This window comes from Halichoeres trimaculatus, unplaced genomic scaffold (assembly GCF_033239565.1).
Source record: "Halichoeres trimaculatus isolate MK-OKI-2021-1 unplaced genomic scaffold, fHalTri1.1 fHalTri1_scaffold_4, whole genome shotgun sequence".
In the NCBI taxonomy this organism is placed as follows: Eukaryota; Metazoa; Chordata; class Actinopteri; order Labriformes; family Labridae; genus Halichoeres; species Halichoeres trimaculatus.
In genome coordinates this window covers 14,338,393-14,352,182 of record NW_027437182.1, presented here as the reverse complement: position 1 = coordinate 14,352,182, position 13,790 = coordinate 14,338,393, and the positions used below count along the sequence as shown (strand labels likewise).

Below are 13,790 nucleotides of genomic sequence, written 5' to 3'. Positions count from 1 at the left end.
CTCATCGTCTCTACTGCGCAGACTCTGGCTCCAAACTGCTACAATGGTGGCGCCTGAGATGGCGGTATTTTGGCTTCAAAACCGTACAATGATAAATGGCGGAGCCACGCTGTCCGCTCTATATACAGTCTATGGTCTAGCATATCACAAGTTGTCAACAACTGCACTGCCATGTGAGAGTGAGGCATGCAGCTAAAAGTGCAGCGCTGTCCGCAGATCAACAGTCAGTGGTCAGCTTCGTCACGCAAGAAGTAAGTGTGATGAACAATGTGCAGAGCATAACAGTCTCTCCCTCTTTGTCAAAGTGTACTGTTGGGGCAGGTGAGAGTGTGGGTGGCGGCAGCAGCTTGTTGGGGGGGGGGTTGCAATCTCCTAATAATCTTCAAATAGTTACAGGCAAATATCGAATAGCTCTTCTGCTTGAAATGCCCATCCTTAACAAAAATATGACACATCTTACTCTTGTGATAACAAAAACAGAGCTTTTCTACTTTGGCATCTCTGGAATAACATTTAGTGAAGTATTTTTTCCATAACTAATAAATTTTATTTGCAATACATTACTCTATGGATAAGGTATCTTAGACACCTCAGATCAGCCGACTGTTCGCTTTCTTGTTTGGTTATCGAGCACCATCTCAAAGAATCTCTTCCTCTCTTCTTTCTCAAACCCGCTCACTTCCCAAAACCATCTTTTTTTTCCACAACAAAAACTTTTTCACATTAACATGCAAAATTGTCTTTGGCTCTTTGAATATCATGCTGTCATGAATACAAAATAAGCACCACACAAAACGTGCTCCCTGACATGCAATTATTTTTGCAATAGCCCATTTCCCCAGAAACATTGCAAATAACGGGTTCAACATCAAATGACGAGAAATTATTCACTGTGTGTTGGGGGAAGAAAGTTTTCAGCAAGCTTATGCCAGATTAAAAAGAAAAACATAGATCACGTTAATAGTGTGAACCACTGGCCGGAAAAAGGTGCTAAGCTAAAGGGTTTAATTTGTACATCTGTAATCCCAATAAGATTAAAAGATTTTACTTTTCTTCCTGGAATATAACTCAGAGTCAAAAGTAACCCTAACCTTGAGGCTTATTCTCTGCCATATGATGTTGAACAATGTTATTTCTTGCCAAGCTGAGTCAAAATGCAGCTTTAACTACACAAACAAGATAAAATCACAAACCAACTCACTTCTTATACAGAAGAATAGCAATGACGATGCAGATGATAAAGACCACAGCCAGGACAGGGCCCACCACCCATATGAGTCCATCCCCGTTCTCTATAGGAAGAGGGTCCACCACCAGCTCGGGGGTCATCACTGTGTCAGTGTACGGGCTGGTAGCAAACATTTTCTAGAAAAAGAATCAGAGTAATGTTAAAGCAGCTAATAAAAGACAATCCAGGTTGGAGTTTAGCGACCAATCAGCACAAACATGGCTACAGTGTGTGCTTAGCTGTGACTCAATCTAAGTGTACTGCACTGTGTTTAACTGGACTAAGCATGCAACTTACCCCAGCAGTGGTATTGAGTTCAGCCAGCAGGAAGAAGACATACTCCTGGCCGGGTTCAAGGGGCTTGTTCTCACAGCTGCTTTGGCGGTGGTCAGATCCCACGGTGAAACTGGAGGGCAGCTGCCTGAAACAGGCTGTAATGTAGGGCTTCCTCTGGTCCAGCTGAGCCAGCTGACGGCGGGAACGGCGCTTTAGGGTCACTTCACGTAACAGCTGATTAAAGTAACAAAATATTAGTTTACATTTTTCTTTCCTGGGGTCTCCTTTAATTTTATCAGAGTCTAAAGCAGCAGTTTTAACACACAGAAGGTCATAGATCTTAAAAAAAAAAAGAAAAAGAAAATGCTTAAAATCAAAATCATACGCACAAAGTGTTTTTAAAAGTGAACCAAATTCACAAATTTTCAGAAATAATGCTCATCTAAGCAAGAGAAGTGTGATCCCTCTACATTTATATGACCCACTGAAAAAAGTACACTTTCCCCAGCAAGCAGCTAACTTGTAGGTTTACTATATTGTCTTGTACAAAAATGAGATTCCAATCAGTGATCAGACTAAGACCAGAGTTCAAGCTTCAAACTCTTCTACATCCAACCCTTCTCGTTGATTGCACACTGCAGACAGGCAGGCAGTAAGAAAAGGGAATGTGTGTAATCCCTAATCCAATAGGGGTGGTTGGTGTTGATCTGGAAGTCAAGGTGACCCTGTGCTATGGGAAGAATGGAAGAAGAGAGGGCTGTGCAATTCTCTCCTGTGCATGCTTGGAGGGATAAATTAACATAGCTGAGATGTACACATGTCTGTGTAGCCTGTTCTCATGTCTGGTAAATGGTGTGCAAATATTAAATCACATGTGACTGTAAATGAAACACATGACATTTGAATCCCTTCATAAAAAAACATGTTAGGCCAATGAGAAAAAAGAGGGAAGTTACCTTTTCCTTTTTACCAAGTGCTACCAAATTTATTAAATGCTATTCATTGCTGAGAAATCTCCTTATTTCCTACCTCTTCCATGTCCATTTCATCAGGGTTCTTAAGGTTCTTGACAGTTACAGCGGTCCTCCTTAGTGGAACCACGACCACATAGAAATTCCTGGAAATATGACAAGAAATTAAGTTGCTGAAAACATTTTACTGTCACAAAAATCAAGTGTTGTAAGGTTCTTGTGTTGAGTACCTATTAATAAAAGAAAACACTTCCTTTTGCTGTTTTCTAGAACAGATATCATTTTCAGTCTCCTTTGCGGCCTAAAATTGAGTATTGACCCAAAAATAACTCAAAATGATGCACAATTTGAAACTGTTTATCAGTACTCACCAAAAAATCAATAGGGTTTAGGTAAAATACCATGAGAGAATGACAGAATCAATCAGTTTGAATTTTGACCATGATACTATCGAAGGAAAACATGGTATCGGCCACGCTCAGCTGGGAGTGAGAGATTAGGAACAAAGTGTCATACCGCATGGTTAAGAAACTAAATCTATGACTACATGATATCTCAAGTATCTCCAAGGTTAAAATTTAGCGCCCTGACCCCACCAGACAGAACTTGGAGAACCCATCTTTCAGCACCCTACACTCACTTCACTTCTTTGTTATCGACCGGTGGGAAGGACATGGTGAGCATGTTGTCGGGCTCTGCATAGATGTCCAGTTTGGGTTTCTTGACCAGGATCAGAGGTGCGGTCTTGGCAACCACGCGGTGTCTCGGCCCTCCGTCCATACTTTCTTGGCAGGTCACCCGAAACTCATAAGTGCTGTTGTGCCTAAGCCCTGTCACAAGCACCCTCATCTGTCTGGCATCCACATCCATCTTCTGACGGTTGTATTCGATCTACAGTTGGATAGAGATCCAGAAGTTAGAACAGCTTAAGTAAGAGGGATAGTTGGGTGTGTTATGATGATTCATTGGATAAACAGAAGTGTTTAAACAGTTGTACAAAGCCAAGCTTCAGGTAAGATCTGATCTTCTGGTTACTGATTAATGAGCTGAGATACAAACCTCCCCACAACTATCATTCCTCACCGTGCATTTATATGGAGACCTGCTTTCAGAAAACTTCCATGCAAGCACCACTGTGGTCTTGGTGGCCCACTTGACGGTGAAATTTTTTGGAACATCTATTTAGCAGACAAATGGAGGGAGAGAGCGAAAAAAGAAAAACCCAGAGAAATTGTACAGTCAGTGAACCAAACATATAAAAACACCTAGAAATTAGAAACAAAAGAAGAACATAATTCATAAAACAAAGCGGCTGTTCCCCCTGCAACGTTCCTCTTGGTTGGAGAGTGAGTGTAACGGTGAGCTGTGATTGGCTGTGAGAAGGGCAACTCCATTGGTTAAGACACACAGCACGAAAGACTCATGGACGACAAACCCATGGAGCACGAAAGTGCACTCACTGGCTAGCCATCGTGGATAGTGCCAACCTAATTCAGCACCTTTGAACCCATGACCACCTGAGGATTAACACTTGACCCATGTGGTCTCAGTGCTACACAGAGTTAGGGCTGGCACTGTCAACGGGCTGCCAAGAGAGCAAAGAGACAGAACCAAAACAAAGCATGCCAACAGTCCTCAGCAGTGCATCTGGGGGATGCCATGCTACAAGCTGTCCCATAAAAGGACAGGGGTAGTGGGAATCAGGGAAGGGAGGGGGTTAGGGAAGGTGGTATATCTCAAAACAAACCCAAAAACAAAACAAAATAAAAAACAAATATCTGCTTTCTGTCATCTGAGAATATTCAACACATACTCTTAGAGTGACTGGGTTTGACTGAGGTCCTACCTTGTTTCAAACTGAGGATGTGAGATGACATTAGCTGTGTGAGTGTGCTTGATAAAGGGTTGCAAGGACGACTTACAGGAGTGTCTGACCAAACAGCACTTACCTTTCAGTTCTAGCTGCTCTCCTCTTTCTCAAAATGACTGACTATAACTTACTGACTTGTGTTTTACCTTGTTTGGGTTAGTGAAGTGAGTGCCCCACATCAATCAATTTAGCATGTTTTTTTCTCTCTTGAGAAGTGGAGGTGGTTGAAGGAGAAGGTGGGGCAGTTTTCATTTTTGCGTTGCAGCAGATTACACATAGCCAACTACCAACCCCCTTCCAATCGGGTTCTAAAAGAAATGGGCAAGCCCTACCTGTTGGATCAAAGGCCACGGTCCGATACTGGATAGGTGGGCTGTAGGGCCCTGGACCTACGCTGGTATGTGCACGTATTTTGACATCATACGCCGAGTTTGGTCTGAGGCTGTTGAGCACATAGCTGGACTGGCTGGGGGGTAACCGGAGCTCACTTGGTGCTCCTCCAGAACCGGCTTCCTTATAGGCCAAAGTGTATGCTGTGATAACCCCGTTCCTCTCTGCCAGCACAGGTGGAGACCATGACAGCTGCACTGTGCAGCATGTCACGTTTGAGCTCTCATCAATATGAGGGTACCCCCCAGGAGTATTCTCAGGCACATTGAGTTCTACAGAAGCCTCTTCCCCAAAGCCCCCCCTGCTCTTGGCGGAGATTTTAAAGAGGTAGGTGGCCCCACGGTGAATGTTAAGCACAGAGTACTGGCGTTCTTGGGGAGCAAACTCCAGTGTGGCCAAAGGAGACACATCTTTGCGGCCAAACTGGAGCCGGAAACCCATCAGGTCCATGCCATTGGTGAGGTCAGGAGGGTCCCAGCGAACCAAAGCTGATGTGTCTGAGTCCTGAGCCACTGACAGGTAGGGTGGACCAGGCACTGCAGGGACAAAGAAACAACAAATTATGATTTACCATTCTCTCCTGTAGTATGTATTTTTTAAAGATGACAGGCACTAGATGCCATTGATCCATCAGTAGTTGTATTTGAAAACAAATGCTGCATTTTACACAAAAACTTTGATATGGCACCATGGCACTGGACAACATTATCAATGTCTAAAATGATACTAAACTCCCCTTTTCTCCCAACATTTTGTAGTCATTTTGTTTTAAAGATAATAAAACAAGGTTTCTGTCACTCTTTAAGTTGTTTAGCAATGCTTAGTTTAACTTGGATGACACTTCAGGGGTGAAGTAATGTTGCAGTTTAAAATATACAGTTGTTGCTTCAGTGTGAGGTTAACCTGATTTATAGTTTGTGAAAACACTGATGCAGTTTAAGTAAAAAGTTGTTTGCTTCAAGCAGAAACTCTAAGAGCCAAGAAGTCAGCCCAATACAAACTGTAATGCCCTCAAATCAGGCCATTCAAATAGTAAATATGAACAGATTTCAGAGTCTCAACCAAAAGTAATTTAAACTCCAGCCACCCAGGAGATAACCCCTTTACAAACTGAGTCAGATTGTGGTACAGGAAGTTGTGGAAGATCCACAGAGCCATTCAATTCTGAAGTGATCAGTGTTCCCATTACCATTTCATGATACATGGAAGCTCCAGCCAGAATCATTTCAGTACAGCAAAGCATCACTAAAACTTTAAGCAGGGAGCAGCGCCTCTTTCAGCTGCTGGAGTCATCCCTTGTTGTAAAATGGATGATCTACACTTGGGGTCTAGACTCCATTCTTCAGAGTGGCCCAGTTTCGCTGCTCTTATGGATGACACACGTCTCGTCTTAACTCTCCTTTTAAGGCCCCATCAATATGATGGAGGCTGCAGTTGTTCGGGGAAGCCTTCAGTCCTCAAGTTGCCGTCAGAGCTTTGAGAGAGATGAGTGTGGCTGATTCACACTTGAGCACTGTTGTTCTGTAAATAGATCCTATCTTTACTCACTCCTGTATGTTCCACTTTCCCATGATATAAAACTGGCAACTAAAAGTGAGGCTACAACTGCAGGTAACACATTGTGCAACATTAACTGTTTGTTTACCATTATCAATTACATTTCATGCATATATGTCTCTACTGGGACCACAAACTGGGTTGGCTGCAAATTATTTACTACAGCTAGTAAGAGCTTTCTCAGCATAAATTGAAATACAAAGGCTGAGTAAGCTGAATATTAATTACAAACATTATTTCAATGTGCAAAAAATACCCAACCATCTCATCATTATCTTAAGCAGCCATATATAGAATGCATTTGCTTTTTTCCTACATCCATAGTTTGTCAACTGATGCACCTTTTAAGTATTTCTTTAAACTCACGTTTCTTACAATTTGGGTCTCACCTAGATCTGCTTTTTCTATCTTTGACAGTAGTGATTACTGTGTGTGCACATGCATGTGATGGTTAAAGGCCCACGCTGCAGCCAGCTCCAGCTCCTATATCACCATTCCACCTGCACATTGAGCTCTTTTGGCTTCCTGCCCAGAATGGACTTAAAGTAATTTGGAGCAGCTCGCATTAGTCTGGGGTAAAAGTGCTACCCCTCAGTGGAATAGTATCATGTGCATGTGTGTGTATGTCTGTGTACGTGTACCTACATACAGCATAACTTCCTGCATGAGGATGTAAGTCTTAATGTGCATGTAGTACAAACACGCACACACAAACACAAGGCATCCCACTTTGCAGTTTCTCCTTTCTGCTCATTTTATTCATTTCCGCTGGCTAATGGTCTCCTTTCTGAGAGCTGCTTCTGCAAGCGGAAGACGATGTTGGTGGGTGGATGGTGGCTAGTCGGCTGAGCCTTTTCCCAGTAATGGAAAGGCGGGGGCGCCTGGAGTTGGGTGAGACAAATGCTCCTAATACTCCTCGGGTAGATACCATAGCTCAGCTTGGTGTCATTTAAAAGCCCACTCTGCCTTCGTTCTTTACGCTAATCGAGGAAACGGAATCAGAGATAACGATCCTGTGATGACTTTGTGTATCCGTGTTTTTCATGCTAAATTTGTGTGATTGGCCCCTAACAACATAGTAGGGATGCACCTATTACAACCTTCACGTCCTTGAAAGGATGTCGTTATTTTTACATTTAAAACAGTGGTCAATTGCACCCTTGGGGGAAGGATCATTGGTACTGACCCTGCAGATTGCCGTCAGGAGGTGGTGTGTTTTTCAACAGGGTGATGAGGTAGACAGCAAGGGCAAGGTGAGGGGGTGAAAAATGAGTGAACAAGGGATGATGAAGGTGACTGGGGACAAGGAGCAATCTGCTGCAAAGAGGGGCCAACAGGGATATGAGGATGCACAAATGTGTGTGTGTGTGTGTGTGTGTGTCCATGAGTGATTCCTGGGTTCTTCGGCACCATGATTGTCCCTCTCCTCTCTGTTCATCTCTCTCCTCCCTAATTCTCAACCTTATTCTTTCACCATCTCTCCAGCGCTCCCCTTTGCACCCTACCCAATCCCCTCTTTCATTTACCAGACACCCCCCCCTCCTTCAACACCCCCATCCCTCTTTCTCTCTGCAACCTATTCAGGTTCGACCCTGGTACAATCCCTCCTTGTGGGCCTCCAGCACGTTTCCCATCAGGCCACAGTATTAACAGCCTGCTGTTGACACTCACTCAGGCTGATTGAGCAAGGGGTGATCAGGTTTCCTTCTCATTTCCTGCCTCTCGTGTGCACACCACAAATCTGCACATTCACCATCTTATATCAAAATACACAACCTATGTGCATGTGTGTTATTAACATGGTGTAAATGTATCTGTTGGGCTTGATGGAAAGCTTTAAGCTTTGTCCTTCAGAATAGAAAAAATAACCTTACTGATTGGTACATTTACCTGTTGCTTTAGCCTATATTCAGACACCAGAATTATCTATGGACAAGCAGGAAGTAAAAGGTCAAGGCACCATCACTCTCCTTTATTTCATTCATTTCTCCTGCCTTGAGGCAGAGAGGGTTTCACATGAAGGAGTAATTAGCCGAATAGGAAATGCCATGGTTAAATCTGCAACAAATTTTATGTGGGCCATTCAGAGTGCAAGTGATTTTGAGGACACTGTATAGAAAGTAGACGAGATAGAGATGTTTCTAAATTACAATGAAAAAATTCTGCAACATGCAATGAGAGGATCACTGCTGATGTATCTGAAGTATCCACACCCTTTAAAAACGAACACACAGGCATCCCTCGGCATCCTTTCAAAGGATATAACAATCAGAATTAAGTGCCTTGAGGTTGGGGGGATGAAAGTCTGTACACTGTCAAGATATTTCAAGAGCAGGAAATCCCACTAATGTGTTCTGTTCCTGTCTAACAACAATGTTGCTGAGTTCATCTGCATCAATACCAACTCTGACTGCAACACAATTCATGTATAATACAAACCGTTTCCCATAATGACACCCGGCACAAGCTAAACTCCTAAAACAGTCTATCACCGCAGGATTATAACTTGTTAAAGTTTAAGACACTGCATTATCCACTTCTAATCAGTTGTTAGCTCCCTTTCTACACATCAGCTGGCTTCCTGAGGATCTCACCCAGCATGCCCTGAATCTTCATTTTTTTGTTCTCTAGTCACAAAGACACCAAAGTTACTGTCAGCAACCTACAGAGAATTATAGCTGAGAAACATGCTGTTTGATTTTGTTTTGAGCTTTCTGACAGTTTCTTCCCCTTTTTTAAACTTCCCCACAATACAGAGCAAGAAAAGAAGATAGAATAGGATGTCAATGATTGCAACGGTGAAAACTCCTCAATGTGCAGATGGGATGGCAGAATAAAACTTCCAGGCACAAACATTTCAATCTTTCGTCAATAAAGACTCTTTGGGCTCCCCTAACAAGAAGGAAGAAAAAAAAGGCTCATATTGGCCATGGTTACATTTTTTTCTCTGAAAAGCAAGAGATAGGAAAGTATGAATCATGAAAGGCACTTTTCGAACCTGGCTTTCATTCAGCAAACAAAGACAGTCCCAGCTACAGATAGAACGATGTTTGTCTGTGACTCATAAAAAAGTTTCACACTCTCGCCTGTTTTCATGCTCAACTGAGTTTTGAGATACAATTCTGCAGAGATTTTAGAGGAGTAACTGCCACAGAGGCATGCTGGAGATGCAGGAAAATGACAAAAAGACATAACTACCAACATGAATCGATTTTGAAGGGGGAAAGAAACATGCTGTATTTGTTTTGGTGTGCTCTATCAAGGCTTTATGCCATAAATGAGCACAACCATGATGTCATAGTGTCTGAGGCTTTAACAACTATACTTTTTCTTTTAATCTCTTTCCTGGCGTTTTATGCTTTTTTCAGAGAAGACAGGGCAGTTAATAAGGCAGAAAGCAGTGTGAGAGAGGGGAATGACGTGTAGAACAGATACCAGAGGTTAGATTCAAAACCTTGGTCACCTGCTTGAGGGCTAATATCATAGGTGTGAGACCTAAAACTCTGGTGCAATCTTGTGCCTCAAGGTATAACTTTCTAAACTATAAAAAACATTGAGAGCTTTTGCAAAAAGTACAGTTTTTATTTTTAATCAACTGTAACGGCATCGATTCGGGAGAATATTTTCGGCAGTGATTATTTCAGCATCCCAGTGGTTCTGCAGAGTAGATTTTAACATTTACCAGACTAAAGCATTGCATAATGAGATTATTTTTTCCATATACTACATTTAATGTGGTGTTAAAATAAATACAATGCATTTTTTATGTGTCATCATTTACATTTAGATAGTATAAATGAAACTTCCTTTTTCTTCTCTGCCTGAGACAGACCGCGGCAAATTCCCTTAAATTTAAGAAACCCCAAAACTTTTGGGAGCCCTGCTAGCCACTGCTCTACCATCCCCCTGAACATGAAAGACAGCCACTTCACCCTGAAAAAAAGGCTGCACAGCCATGTCCCCCTACTTCTCATCCATTTCCCTTTTCTATTTATCTTGGCCCCCTGGCCTTAACCGTTTCTTTACACTTCAATAATAAAAAAGGAGAGGCTCTCCCTCTGAGGGACAGACAGAGTGCGCCAGACTGGCGTATCAGTCAGCCGGGCCTGACAGGAGGAAGGAGAGTGACAGCACTCTCTCAAGCCCCTTTGGCAGCATCACACTGCCTGACACCTGTAACACACACACACCTGTCAGGATCTAGGAAATTTGCCTGAATGTGTGTGTGTGTGTGTGTGCGTGTGTGTATATACATCTTTATATATGTGTGTTGTGAGAGTGTGTCATGTGATTACTTCCATTTTAAGGATCCTGTGGAGCTGGATTGGTGCAATTAGCGCCATGACGTTGGTCTGTATTCACATGATGTGTTTGATGTATATCCAAGGAATGTATGCAGCTTTTTGTGTGTATATATATGAGTAACGTGTACGTATGCAGTTGTGTGCATATTGACTCTTTGAAGCCTCAAATAGCCAGCTGGCACTGATTCCTTACACAAAAAGGTGCTCTTAGCTGTCCCTTGATGTATTCAGTTCTCTTAAAGATGGCTTTCACACCCTCAGCTTCTCAGGTTTAGATCACGTTTACGGTAACTAAGCTGTAAGCTTCAGCAGAGGCCCAAGTAGCCTGGTAGAATTAGTGTTCCTCCCAGAAGTAACGAGGGTGAAAATTGAAAAAGACTAAGCTGTGTAGGATAAGCATTAGCTTTTATTTCATCTTTAATGCTCAAACCAACAGCCCAACAGGGGTTCTCAAGCTGTCATAATCTGCCAGAAAAATCTCCAGGAACCTCACACCAGCTCCTTGATCTCAAAATATCTCCGGACAGTTTTGAGAGCATGATCCAAATAATAAATGCTGCCCTGGTAGAAGCAAACATCAGCCTCAGTGAATGTACTGTTCTTGATTTCAAACGTTCTTGAGAAATGTTTATTTTACAAGGTTTTACAAGCCTGGTTGAAATGATGAGAAACTCATGATCAAGGTGACCTTCAAGAGGCTGAAGAATAAGGTTTGCTTTCTGTGGCATGAACAGGGTGGGTAAACAAATCAGCAGATACCTGCAAACTCATTGTTGTACTGACCTGCCCCTTTGGTCACCACCAGTTTTGGTTTGCTCCGGGCTCCATCCCCCTTGGTGGTGTACGCTGCCACTGTGATGGAGTAAGTGGTGTCTGGCTTGAGTCCTCCAATGACCATTTCCTGTGGGAGACAGGGAAGACACAGGGACAGGAAAATGTCAAAATACATTTTGAATTATTGATGACTGAACCCCTTTCATGCAGCTCAAACTGCCGTATGCAGAATGTTAATCTTAGTGAAGTGTTTCCTGGTCCTCTTTATTAATTTTCACGAGGCATGCATTAAATGTAACGTTTCCCTCTGTGTAATGGGAGACCATTCCATTAAGCAAATCCTAAGAGCTGCCAAGGTGGAGCAGGGACATTAGGTATGCAAATGGAAAGTAGCCCCTCTTATTCCTTTAGCCATATTCCAATCAACAACTTAACTTTGTGATAAATGCACGCTGAATGCATCCTGCCAGTTCGCCGGCAGTTTTTACCTCAGCCATTAAGTTTCCTTGAGTCCTCTTCAAAGAGAGGCTTCCGATCAATTCTAATGAATCTTTCAAGAGAGCAGGTTTGAACGAATGCAGAATGAGGTTTTTAACAGGCTGCTTGGCAGAGGGATGGGAGAGGTCAATAAAGGTAAATGAGCTATAAGTACTGTCGGTACTTGAGATGGTATTCACGTAATGCAGATAGACTGGGGCGTTAAATCTGGGTTCAAAATAAGAGTACAATTCTCTGAAAAAAAACCTGCAGCTGTGAATAGTCATTCAGGATTTGAAGAGGATCTTACAAAGAAAGCAGGGCAGCACAGGAATTCTAAGGCACCACATAGAAAATCAAATAATATGTTTTTAGAAATCAAAAAGAAAATTTTACACACACATAACAAAAAAAAGAAACACAAGACAGAAAACAACGCGTTAACACACAGCATGGCACAAGTAGCATTAGCATTCCAGGCACAGTGGGCAGTGGATATTGCATCAGCCACCATTTTGCAGAAGCTAGCCGGCAATAGAAGTTTGTCCTCCTTTCCTTAGTGGCTTATAGAGATAGTGTAGCGGTTGGCTGGCCAGAGTGAGCTGAGGTGAAACCTCTGAGCCACTTTATCCAAACTTATTGAATAAAGTCTGGAGGGGTTGTGTAAACTGTGAATCCAACAAGGCTGATGCAATACCCACTGTTTATTCCCCCACAGCTACACATAGCACTCAGGCGAAACTTCGTACTCACATATTCAGCTGTATCATCCGTTTCCCACTAACCCCCCCGCCAAAGAGGAGAGTGCAGGAGAGAGAGTTTTTTTTTTTTTTTAAAGAAGGAGAGAGAAAAGAAAGGAAGAAATAGGATTGTGAGAGACGGGGGCATTAGAGGTTCAGGAGCAGAGGGTTGGATTCAGAAATAGGTCATTGGCTTTTTTGGTAAGGACAGAGAGAAGCTGTTGGGAGCTTAGGTTATTAGGAGCACCTGAAAGGAGGCTGAGAAGAGGACAGGTCTGCCTGTTGGGCACGAGGGTGGTTAACCATGTTACCGAGCAGCCACACTAAGTTAGCTCAGTGTCAGGGGTCTGTCCACACTTTTCTGTGACTGATGTATTCAGGGGTCACAAGAAGTATGTGTTGCATTAGTGTGTGGTTTATTTATCTGAAATTACCACAAATGGTTGAAGTATATAAATCTATCACCCTAAATCCTCAAAGGACTCTGAGGAGTGCAAAGCTGAAAGTATGAGGTACTAACATAAGAAAATGATCTGCAGTAAAATACCAAAAAAGTTTTTCTCACAATACAGTTTAGGAGCCTGTCTTAACTTAAACGTATGCTTCCGAATGGGCACACAGACAATCTCAGTTTTAAATTATGAAGAATCCAGGCAGTGTGGTGGCTCATTGGGTTCAGACCAAGCCACCTCCTGGACACTCCCTCATTCAGTGTTTAATCTCTGACAATTAAAGCCAGGCGTGACAGAATGATCTACCTCGGGTTTACTAGTAAGAGTCGTTTTTATTCCACTGATTTCTAAAAGTATAATCAGGTTTTTACATCTTTTTATGACTTAAGAGTTTTGCATCTTTGGTTTCAATGATTAATATCACTTAACCTGATTTGGCACTCAAAGCCGTGTGCCAGCTGATTCCCAAAATCTTAATGTGATGCTTGTAGCATTTTGCCTGGGAGGACTTTTCATTCATATAAAAAACTTAAATAGATTTTCAGTCATTCATTCTCAAATCATACAAAATTGAATACAACAATTCTTTTATGTGTTGTTTACTCCATGGCGTCAAGGCTATAATTTCCATTTGGATGATTGCTACGGTGCACAAGGCTCGCTCTGAAAGGATTTCTCCACTATGTGTTGACAGAAGTTTTGTTAAAAGAAAAAATGTCATTACAGTATACAGGGCTCCATTACAATTCCA

General features: G+C 42.4%; 1 protein-coding gene across 8 annotated transcripts in view; it reads right to left on the bottom strand.

The window, feature by feature from the left end:
* Positions 1-13,790, bottom strand: part of ptprsa (protein tyrosine phosphatase receptor type Sa) — a 252,495-nt gene that overhangs the window by 39,469 nt on the left and 199,236 nt on the right. For 4 of the 8 annotated variants that reach the window (XM_074667567.1, XM_074667570.1, XM_074667568.1 and 1 more), the window contains 8 exons: positions 12,601-12,627; positions 11,380-11,497; positions 4,678-5,271; positions 3,559-3,653; positions 3,116-3,366; positions 2,534-2,621; positions 1,526-1,738; positions 1,202-1,365 (listed from right to left, as the gene is read on the bottom strand). In XM_074667567.1, coding sequence (XP_074523668.1) covers positions 1,202-1,365; positions 1,526-1,738; positions 2,534-2,621; positions 3,116-3,366; positions 3,559-3,653; positions 4,678-5,271; positions 11,380-11,497; positions 12,601-12,627 — 1,550 coding nt within the window. The remainder of the gene's footprint in view (positions 1-1,201; positions 1,366-1,525; positions 1,739-2,533; positions 2,622-3,115; positions 3,367-3,558; positions 3,654-4,677; positions 5,272-11,379; positions 11,498-12,600; positions 12,628-13,790) is intronic. The other 4 variants (XM_074667571.1, XM_074667574.1, XM_074667573.1 and 1 more) reach the window with 2 other exon arrangements.